The following is an 11,677-nucleotide window of genomic DNA, read 5'->3' as shown; positions in this document are numbered from 1 at the left end:
AGTGATGTGTCAATCGGCCAAAAGGAAAGACAACAATTTCATGTCCGATGTGTAAGGGGGAGAGGGCTGCAGCTGCACTTCTCACACTGCCCCCCCACCACCCCTTCGAGAATCAGAGGATCTACTCCCACCCAGAGCCATCTGGCACGTTTAAGGGACCATTTTCGTAGTAACTTGCAAGGCAATTAAGCACTTGTGGAAAGCAGATTTGCTGGGGAGGAGTTCTGAACCAGCCCCAGGGCATGGACTGGCATTATCTCATACCAGTTCTCCCACACCAAAAAAAGTACTTTGTCTTCAACCTCACTGTACAGAGCAGATGATTTTTTCAATCTACAAACTTTAATTGTATGTCACTGATATACTGACAGCACGTTAACAGTTTTTTTTGAAAAATTTCTTAACAGAACATCAGAGTATTGCAACACTTTATTAAGAGTATTGGCTTTGAATCAGTAGCTGAAGTAACAATTGCATGAAGCCAGGTCAGGTGTACTGCATAATACTCATACTTGACTTATTGACATTACTTAGCAATTTATTGGACAAAAGTCAAACTTTTTGTTTTTTATTAAGCACATTCCACAGTACAAAGCTGTCGTGAATAATATCTGTACAATTTAACAGTTTCAATAGCTGTTCAGACACAAATTTATTTCAAACAGTTATTGGCAAACATAATTAATTACAAGTTAGAATCAGACTATCCCAGTGCTTTAAAACATTAATATAGCAGTAATTTACAGTTTCTCAATTATGGTTAGCAAAATAAAGTCCAGAGTACAGCTGGGAATTACTACTATAATCCCAGAAAGTCAGAATTCCTCGGGTGCCAAAGTCCCCTGCTATAATTTAGTAGGCACAATTCAAAGGTTGTGTGCATATTCAAAGGCCATGATCTCCCAAGGAACCAGAATTTCTATATTAAACATGCAGAGACAACCACAGAAAGTCCATTCGTTCAGAAGAATTGCCTCCTCCCCTGCCCCTCCCTGCCCTGCCCCCTGGGCTCTCCTAACCAATCTGATACTAAAGCTGTAAGGTAAGAGTGGTCAAAGTTAAGTCACTTTCACAACCGCTGTCAGGGTTACAACATCCACCCGCTGAACGGAGATTTCTTTTTTTTAACACTTTGAGACTCAACTTTTCAAAACCAGAAATTAATTTACTAACATGTAGGAGGGAAGGATGTATTTTTTAAAAAGGACAAAGGAAAACAAAAAAGCAAACCAACCCAATAAACAACCACAGACACACACATTGATTCCCACACCATTCTCAATGTAAAGGACAAAACAGAGCCCAGGCACCTTCCCCTCAGTGGGAGAGTGTGCTTCCACGGGAAGAGGTTTAGTTACAGGAAGTTCTCATTGGTCCTTTAAAACGTTAGCAACATTCCTTGATCTTTGGAAACAATGGCAAGGGGCAAATCAAAACCTAATATTGAACAAGGGAAAAGGAGTGCCAACCAGATGCCAAAGTCCTTTCCACGCACGTCAGCATGATGGTGCCATTCACACATTCGGGCTGCGGAGCGTGCGGGAGCCAGGAGAGCTTGCCGCGGCCACGGCAGCAGGCGACACCAGAGATGACAGAGATGGGACCATGAGCCTGAGGCTTCACACCACCTGGGAGGACCCTTCCACTCAAGATGGGCCCTTGAACCCGCCTGACGCGGGTCCCGGGCTCCAACACACAAGTGGGCCCTGCTACCACCTGACAAGGGCAGGACGCACGAATGCCAGAGCCGGGAGAGCCAGTCAGCGGGGGCCTTCTCGCTCTTCCCTTCCCAGGGTTACTAACACACAGAGTGTGACCTGTGACGGTGGAGTCAAATGAATGCTATGGGAAGTGACCACGGGTACTTAAGGAGTACTGATGAGGAAAAGAACAACAAAAGTATTTAAGGTACCTCTCTACTGTATATACTGCACAACAAATAAAACATTTTGTGTTAAACTTTAGAAATTACATCTTAAAACAAGATTCCCATTAAAACACACACACACACCACACGCACAATGACAATGACAATGACAAAATAAGAACACCGTATGAATACTGCAGGAAGGGTTCTAGGTAATCCACATCAACCCTGGTAGCGGGTTCTTGAGTCCAGCCCACGGCTAAGGGCGAACACACTCTGCATTAGTGTCTCAGGCACGGGGGCCCTGACTCGAGCAACCTTGAGGTTAAACTGTTATGTACATTATATCTACATGCGGATACAGCATTTTAAATTAGGAGGCAAGCACACGTGTAAAGGTGTTACTCTACCAAATATCAGGAGATGGTTGCGGGTACAGAGAACAGTTAATGAAAGAAAAGAGCTATATTACCTGTTGGGAGATAATATAACCTGGCTTACAGTTCTTTAAATTAAAAGAAATTGGTACAGAAAGGAAGTATAATCCAAAAAATATTACTAAAACAACCCAGAGAAATGTTTCCATTGTCCAACATGTTCCTAATACAAGTCACAATTCATAATGACTTGGACGGTCAAAAGGAGAACGCTAACTTCTGAAAAGGAAAGCCCTGGACATTCTGGGTAGGTGTTTGGCACCCAAAATTTCACCGAAGAATGCTGTTTCTTAGTATCAGACCAAAGTGCAAAGCAATATAAATTAGAGGCCAAGTCTTCTCTTGACGGTCGATTTACTTCTGTAAAACAGACTGTACGTTCCTTTTATATGAACAATTTACATTTGAAGCGATAGATTTCTTTTCACTGATGGGGGGAGGAAATGGGCTTCTGTACTACTGAAAGTCGGTGAAGCTAAGGTATCCTTCTCAAAGTAGAGGCCGGAATCGGAGGTGAGAAATGTCGGTACTTGAAGAGTTAGGCTGCTTTGCATCTACCCAGCGTCTAGAACCAATTCCAGCTTCATAACTCAGCTGTGAAGAACTCCCTTAGGCATTTGGTAGCCACGTAGCCAGTAGTTCAAGACTAGGAAACCCTGAAAAAACAAAAACAAAGGGAGTATGGATGGATATTCTGGTTAGACATGGAGATATACACTACAGCCCATCCACATCCACACAGACATGTATGTACTTGCGCACACATAACACTGATTTTTAAATAATCAGCATCAAAATAGAAGTTGCAAGTTGTTTTGCGCATACTACATACCAGGTATCAGGTTTATTTAAACCTCTCAAGAACTTTATAAGGTAGAAACTATTATACCTACTTTACAAATAAGAGAACTGAGGCTCAGAAACATTATTTGGTTTAAAGCATTAGCCATTATATCCTGGGATAAACCATAATGGAAAAGAGTATAAAAAAGAATGTATTTATGTGTGTATTACTGAGTCAGTTTGCTGTACAGCAGAAATTAACACAACATTGTAAATCAACTATGCTTCCAGAAAAAAAAAAAAAGCATTAGCCGTTAAGTGACAGAGAGGGGATTCTAAGAGATGACTGACCCTATAACCTATCATCTTTCATGCTGCTAAAAGTTATGCATGTAACAAAATATGCTTAATGTTAGATTTTATATTTAGCATAATCTTAAATTTACGCCATCCAGAGGCCACCAGGACCTCTCTCATGACCGACCCAGAGTCTTCATCTATCACTGTGAAACAAAAATATGTAAAAGCTAGTAAACAGAGTACTCCTTCTAAACAGAATGCCAACAGTCAGAAATTAATTCTTTTTGAAATAAATCATTTATAAAAGGACAACACAATGTAGAGGGGAAGACAACTGAATGTTCTATATTTTTTTGACCATGACCTTGAGTCAGGAACACATTTTAATCACAGTCTCTACATTCATCCGTGTATGTAAATACACACACATACCCCTACGCAGAACATTCTAACATTCCAACACTAATCATTACTATGGACAATGCAGGCTGACATTTTATGTCCTAAATTTTACCCAAAGTCAAAATCCATTAAAATGATTTCACAACCACTAATAAGTTACAACCCTTTCCAAACACTGCACTAAACCATTGGCCTGGAAGATCTAAGTCACCTTTAGGTCTAAAATTCTATGGTCAAAAAGAGAGAGAGAAAAAGAAAGGGGGTGGGGGTGGGGGTGGTTGTTTGGTTTTGTTTTGCTTTTAAACCTTGTATATATTTTTTTAAAGGCAATTTTCCTAAAAGGTTGTTAATTTCCACAAAATCCTAATTTCACAAGAATCCTAATAAGCTTCCAAACGAACGCAAGACAGATTCACAATTTCATCTGCCACTGTTTTCCCATGAAGGATATGTAAGAGTATTTGAATTATTTTAAAAATATTAACACCCAGAGATGAGAAGTCAGCACTCTCAAACGCTGCTGGTGGGAATGTCAACTGATGTAACTCTTCTGGAGGGTAACACAACTCTTAAGTATCAAACCTCTTTAAACATCATAGCTTTCAACCTAGACACTGCAGACATTTCTAGAATTCTATCCAAAGGTAATAAAAGGTTGGGCAAAGATTAAGCTGAAAGAATCATGGCAATGTGTTTTATAATAATTAAAAGCTGGGGGGGGGGATATAAATATATAACAGGTGCATATCCAAACAATCAAACATGATTTTGCCATTAGGAACAGTAATTTAGACAAATAGTGACATTACTGACAGGCAACAATTTCACAATAAAGAAAAAAAAAAGCACAGTTATCAAACATAATTTTTAAAAGCCTGAAAGGCTACATACAAAGGAGTTAATAATGGTGAACCAAGAAGAGGAGTTATCTAGTTTTTACTAATTTCCTAATATTGTCTCATAATAAAAAAGAGAGCTACTGTATACATAGCTCTTGGGAGTTAGTAATTTTTTAAAAAAAAAATGACTCAGCAGAAAAATCTATTGCTAAATTTCTCGACATAGAAATACTCCTACCTTATATTTTAGGGGTAAATATTTTACTGCAAGGTTAAATCATCATTAGGGTAGTGTTTCTTATTATGCATAAATTTTACAGCATCACATGGTAATAATTTTTTTCATGTTACAATAAATGAAAAGAATTTGGAAAAGAGCAATAAAATCTATAAAGTTGACTGCCAAGGTTGTCAAAAGTAATTCACTTTGAAGAGACAAACACATTTGAGGTTTCATTGCTTGTGCTCCTTAAAAAGCAGATAAGATTTTTCCACTGATTTATAATTGTGGATCATAACAAGGCAGTTGTTCTTAGTTTCCCAAAAAGGGGGCGAGAGGAGGGCCTGGAAGAAGTAACACTACAGTTTCCTTTCCACCACAGCCAATGAGAGAAACGGCATTGGTGATCATTTCATCTCTCAATCAAAGGAATCTAATTTCACGGCATTTTAAAGTAGTATATAAAAGTTGTCCAATTTGTGAAAGTTTACTATGTTCTATAATTCATCTATCAAATTCGCCAGAGGGGGAGAAAACATACTACAGATGTCTTAGATTTTATCATGTGCTTCTTTAACAGTGGAAAGACACAAACACATATCCAAACTACAAAAGAGGTATACTTAAGTTGTTGTATGATATACCTACTCCCCTGACCCTATCCATTCCAGAAGCTCAGCCACAACTGTAGTTGTGTGTGTTCTATTTTATCTATTTATCTATGTGGGAAAATAAAAGCAGAAGCATTGGGATATAGTCAAAGCAATGCAGAGAGAATGTATAGCTCAGAAAATAAAAAATTAAGAACAGAATAAACTTAACAAAAGGTGTGCAAGACTTCTACACTAAAAACTGCAAAACACTGCTGAAGAGAAACTGAAGAAGACCTAAATAGTAAAGAGATATACTGGGTTTATGGATTAGAAGACTCAGCATTTGTTAAAGATGGAAATTCTCCCCAAGGTGACCTTTAGAGTCAATGCAGTCCTGATCATAATCCCATAATCTTCATAGAATTTGATGATTTCATTCAAAAATGAGTATGAAAACCAAGAGGACCTAGAAGAGTCAAAACAACTTTTTTAAAACTGACTTATTACACAGCGTGGTATTGGCAAAAGGATAGCCATAGATCACAGAACAGAATAGAGGCCAGAAAAAGTGTAACAAACAAGTGGTCAATTGAGTTTTTGACAGAGTGCTATAACAATTCGATGGGAAGAGGACAGTCTTTTAACCCAAAAGAGCTGGAACAACTAGAAGGCTGTATAAAAAACACCATTCACAGAATTAATTCTAAATGGATCAAAGACCTAAATGTAAAACCTAAGCATATAAAACTCTTACAACGATGCTGGTCCAAACACAGTAGTCACTAGCTACACGTAGCTATTTATTTTTTTATATTTTATTTAAAAAAATTTTTGGCTGCGTTGGGTCTCCATTGCTGCACGCGGGCTCCCTCCAGCTGCAGTGAGCGGGGGCCCCTCATTACGGTGGCCTCTCCCTCTGCGGAGCACAGGCTCCAGGTGCACAGGGTTCAGTAGTTGTGGTACGCAGGCCCAGCAGCCGCAGCTCGCGGGCTCCAGAGCGCAAGCCCAGCAGCCGTGGCGCACAGGCCCAGCTGCTCCGTGGCACGTGGGATCTTCCCGGACCAGGGCTCAAAACCGCGTCCCCTGCTCTGGCAGGCGGACTCCCAACCACTGCACCACCAGGGAAGCCCGCTACATGTAGCTATTTAAATTTAAGTTTAAATGAAGTACAATTAAATACAATTAAAAATCCAATCCAATTCAATTCAATTCAAATATAATTAAAACTTCAGTTCCTAAACCAAACCGGACACATTTCATGAGCTTAATAGCCACATACGGCTCGTGACTATCAAAGTGGACAGTGCAGGGACTTCCCTGGTGGCGCAGTGGTTAAGAATATACCTGCCAATGCAGGGGACACGGGTTTGATCCCTGGTCCGGGAAGATCCCACATGCCGCAGAGCAACTAAGCCCATGTGCTACAACTACTGAAGCCCGTGTGCCTAGAGCCTGTTCTCCGCAACAAGAGAAGCCACCACAGTGAGAAGCCTGCGCACCGCAGTGAAGAGCAACCCTGGCTCACTGCAACTAGAGAAAGCTCACGCACAGCAACGAAGACCCAACACAGCCGAAAATAAATTAATTAAATAAATAAATTAAAAAAAAAACATCACAAAGTGGACAGTGCAGCTGTAGAAAATGTAAACTAATCTGGTGAAAGGAAGCAGGTCAGTGTTTGCTAAGGCTGTGAAGGGATCAGGCTCTGACTACAAAGAGGACACAAGGGAACTTCTGGGGGGTGATAAAAATATTCTTACCTGGAGTGTGGAGGAAATTGCAGGGGTGTATATATTCGTAAAAATGTGTCACAAAACAGTATAATTTAAGTGGGTACAATCTGTTTTACAAAAATCATACCTCAATAAAATTGATTCAAAACAGCAATGGGGCTTAGCAAAGGTGAAGGGGGCGGGGCAGAGGGAGATGTGTACATCTAGGTACCTGTCTATATGTAAGGAATATATCTAGTACTTGACTATGCCACTTTAGACAACTTATTCTAATTTCCTACTGAGCTATTATCTTTATGTTTGTGGAAGGTGTATGAATACACTGCAGTTTCACACATATTTATTTATGGGCAAATTCTTGTTGGCCCAGGAGAAAGAGCACAGAGATGTCATGTTGGCCCCGGGTGTCACTTGACCAACAAACGTCAACAAGCACTCATAATACACTGTGTGCTCTATTAGATACTGGGGCTCCAAAATAAAAGGAGCTCCACGCCTTGTAAGCGAGACAGGCATGCAAATTATTTCAATACCAAATAATAAATTAAGTCAGATGAAGTAAAGGAGTGGGGGTGTGGTGGTATCCACAAAACCCTAACAACACAAGCAAGGGGAGGGAGGTGGCAGAGGTCTGTACTACTGAAGTGTAATTAGGGAAATTAAACAGAATTCAGTCTGGTTGGAGCCCTGGATTTTTGGGAGGCAAGAATGCAAGGCTGGGGTGGGGGAGGGTAGAGAGGACAGAAGGTAAGAGCTAGATATTGAAATTTCTGTTAGCTAATCTTAGCTAAGCCTTGCTCCTGAAAACAAAAGGAAGCTAGTGAAGAGGAGAGGCAGGGCTAAGATGACCATAGTTGTTAACAGGATGAAGGGTGGGCTGAAGAGGGAGAAGAAGAGACCAGGAAGGAGGAAATCAGTTTTCATTTGGGTCCCTTCCTCCTTCCTTATGTATTTCTTTGGTTTGGGGCGAAGGGAGGTTGAGGCGGGGAAGAGCAATCACTCAAAAAATCCTTGCCGGGCTTCCCTGGTGGCGCAGTGGTTACAAATCCACCTGCCAATGCAGGGGACGCGGGTTTGAGCCCTGGTCCGGGAGGATCCCATAGGCTGCGGAGCAACTAAGCCCGTGCGCCACAACTGCTGAGCCTGCGCTCTAGAGCCCATAAGCCACAACTACTGAAGCCCACGCGCCTAGAGCCTGTGCTCCGCAACAAGAGAAGCCACCGCAATGAGAAGCCCGCGCACTGCAACGAAGATCAAATGCAGCGCCACCCCACCCCCCAAAAAAGAGATCCTTGCCTTCTTCCTCTGTAATTTCCTATAATTCAATAAACGTAAAAATTCTGCCATGTGAATTTCTCAACTGACTTGCGAAGAATCTATCCAGAGAGAAAGCAGCAAGGGAGATGGCCACTGTCACAAGAGCCAGTATGAACACAGTTGAGACCAGGAACGGCAACTATGTATGTGGCTTACAGGTCACTACTGTGGCTCAGATCCTATAGCCAGGGAGGCACAGCCAAGCCATCGAGGCACTTAGGCCTTCTGGGTCCACATGGGGTCCCATCATCCTTCCAAAGGCAGTACACCAGCCAGTCGCTATGGATCAAACTGAGTTGGCATGAAGAAACAATGCATTTGCCATTCCTGATGCAGATCCTTGGTTTATCACTAATAGATGGAACAGGGGCAAGACCAGAGGTCCACATGCTTCTTCTTAATGGGCCAGATTGTACGTATTTTAGGCCACACAGTCTCTTTTGCAACTACTCAGCTCTGCCACTGAAGCACGAAACCAGCCACAGACAATACATAAACAGATGAGCTGTGGCTGTGCTCCAATAAAACTACTTATGGGCACTGGAATTTGAATTTTCTATAATTTTCACATGTTCTAAAATAATATTCTTCTTTTAATTGTTTCAAAGTATTTAAAAGTGTAAAAAACTATTCTTAGATTGCTATGGTAAGGATTAAAAAAAAATAAGGCAGTGGGTCAAATTTGGCCTCCAGCTGTAGCCTGCCGACCCTGAATAAGATAAACTTCCTGGAGCGGAAATAAGGAGTATCTGAAAAGATGTCAACTTAGTGATCTAGAAAGCAGTGATTCCCTATCTTTTCACCCCAAAAATTTCACGATTCTACACACGGACTTTCTTTACATTTTTAATATTCAATGAACAGGAAAATATACAATGACAAAAAGCTACTAAGCATTAAGTAATGTTTTTACATAAATATGAATTTTATTAACACAGTCTTTACATACATATATACATGACAGTACAAATATGCACAAACATTATTTATTCAATCTACAAAGTTTAATGTGCACAGAATTCACAGGCCCCCTCGCAAAATTCTCAAGAGTTGGGAATACTGCTCCAGATGAACATGGTCATCAGTCCCAAGGACACTGCCAAGTAAGGCTTCTCATCCTCTACCTGGACACCCTTAGTAATCAAAACATGCCATCATCAATGTTATTATGGCCCTAAGTCTTCCTGTTACCGGAGCAAAGGACTTGGCTTCCAGGGTACCTGTTGTGTCTAATGGATGAAGAACGAGTTTTAGGGGCTCTCTCAACAAACACCCTTCTTTGATTCCTACCCTAGGGAATGGTGGTGGTGGGTGGATTGTAATGGGGGGGGTGGGGAGGGGAGGTAGTTTTAAGTGTTTGCCTGATGGTGATTTTAAAAAAAAATAAAAGATAGAACTGAAAGACAGGAAAGAAAGAGAAAAAGGAGATCCTTGCACCGCAAAACAGAATCTGGAGGACTTTACTGGTACTAAATTGGTATGACCTGGGAAAAGTTTTAAAAAACAGGAACCGTGGTGTCTACCAATATGAAAACCCACAATAAGCAGGATTCCGATTTATATCTTATTTTGATGTGACCATAAAGATCTAGCCTTATGCTAGAACTCTGCAAAGTTGATGCATCTAATGTTCCTATTACTGAGAAAGGAACCCAAACCATAAAATTTCCCCAAAGGGAAGGTGAATTCAATCAGCAAAATTAAAAGTGGGGCAAGTACTCACCTGAAACAGGTAAAGTGCAGACTGTTATCTGGAGATGTAAGTGTATGTTCTGGAGGGAGAACGGGTCTCATTCTGGGCACTGGGAGGCACATTTAAGAAATCCCAAATCAAAATTGTGTCATCATGGGAGCTGCTGATGATCTGAAATTCATCAAACTGTAGCCGAAACACACGTCCAGAATGTTCCTGTGAAACATAACAGCTTTATGCATAAAACGAAATCTTTACAATCCCTCCTATCTCACTACCAGGGAGTTGGCACAGGCTGAAAATACAGCTCCTTATCCAGGCTTCCTAAGTAACTTTCCAGAGCTTTATTGAGCTTTGTCCTTCACCCTAGGAATACAGATTCTGCCTTCCCTTCTAGGCTTTTTCTTTAATTTAACTTTGTGTCCTAGATCCTGGCCCATTAATATGTCAAAGAAGAAAAACCATGTGATCATCTTACAAAGGGTCTTAAGAAGGTAAGCAACAATATTTAATACCCACTCTTGATACACTGTAAAAACTAGGACCAGAAGAATAGTGTTTTTAACACCACCAAGCATATCTATCTCAAACCACAGCTAACATCAAAATTAATGGTGAAATACCAGAAGTCTTCCTATTAAAATCAAGAAGAAAACAAGAATGGCCCTGACTCAAGTTCTGCATGTTCTTCTAGTCAATGAAAGGAGAGATAAAATAGAAGGTAAAACTACTGAAAATAAGAAAACTCTATCAATATTTTCAAACAACTGTCTCCTCAAAAATACAAAAGTAAACAGACTGCTAGAAATAATGAGCTTGGTAAAGTTGGTAAAACAAGATTAATATATAAAAATAAAGTATTCCTATATGCCAAGCAATAATCCGTAGAATACAGATTGAGGGGAAAGTCCACCACAATAGTACAAAAATGTGCTGAGTTATAAAACACAACACAACCACAGACACCCATATTAGGAAATCTCCCAAACTTGCAGACAGGAAATACTTTATGTTCTAGGAGGAAACCAGTCCACCTACAAATGAGGAAGCCTGCTTTCATATTTTAAGTTGTGTTAATACTCTTTATAAAAGAGCTCACAGAAATATGAATGTCAAATATTCTCTGATTTTGACTAATAAACAAAATTAACAGAACAGCGCATTTCTCAGAAGGCATGCTGTGAGGTACAGAAGCTTTCCAGTGATAGGCTCAGGGAGGTCTATCTGCAGGTAGGTGGCCAACCGCCAGCACAGGGAAGCACTTCCCTTTCAACAGATCACATACCACCAATGTGCGCAGACACAACGTGCTTGCTGGGGCTCGGGGGTCGAGAGCAGCCTGCAAGTCCCAAACTTTGATTTTCCTAGAAAGGAAAATGAAATCACAATTAGTGGAAAAGTCAACATTTTATATATTGTCAAGCATTTCCTCGACAGAAAGGAGTGCATTCGAACTGCCTATTTTAAAAGCTAATGGGGAACCTGCTGATGTT

General features: G+C 40.6%; 1 protein-coding gene across 8 annotated transcripts in view; it reads right to left on the bottom strand.

Moving 5' to 3' along the window:
- Nucleotides 1-411: 411 nt before the first annotated feature.
- Nucleotides 412-11,677, bottom strand: part of FBXW11 (F-box and WD repeat domain containing 11) — a 132,609-nt gene continuing 121,343 nt past the window's right edge. For 7 of the 8 annotated variants that reach the window (XM_027084299.1, XM_027084301.1, XM_027084302.1 and 4 more), the window contains 3 exons: nucleotides 11,470-11,548; nucleotides 10,215-10,400; nucleotides 412-2,960 (listed from right to left, as the gene is read on the bottom strand). In XM_027084299.1, coding sequence (XP_026940100.1) covers nucleotides 10,239-10,400; nucleotides 11,470-11,548 — 241 coding nt within the window. In that variant the 3' untranslated portion in view covers nucleotides 412-2,960; nucleotides 10,215-10,238. Of the gene's footprint in view, nucleotides 2,961-9,321; nucleotides 9,721-10,214; nucleotides 10,401-11,469; nucleotides 11,549-11,677 lie in introns of those variants that run through there. The other variant, XM_027084300.1, reaches the window with a different exon arrangement.

This window comes from Aethalodelphis obliquidens, unplaced genomic scaffold (assembly GCF_003676395.1).
Source record: "Aethalodelphis obliquidens isolate GAN/ISIS:26980383/991018 unplaced genomic scaffold, ASM367639v1 scaffold52, whole genome shotgun sequence".
In the NCBI taxonomy this organism is placed as follows: Eukaryota; Metazoa; Chordata; class Mammalia; order Artiodactyla; family Delphinidae; genus Aethalodelphis; species Aethalodelphis obliquidens.
Note: the sequence above shows the minus strand (reverse complement) of the source record. Positions and strands in the feature narration are given on the sequence as shown.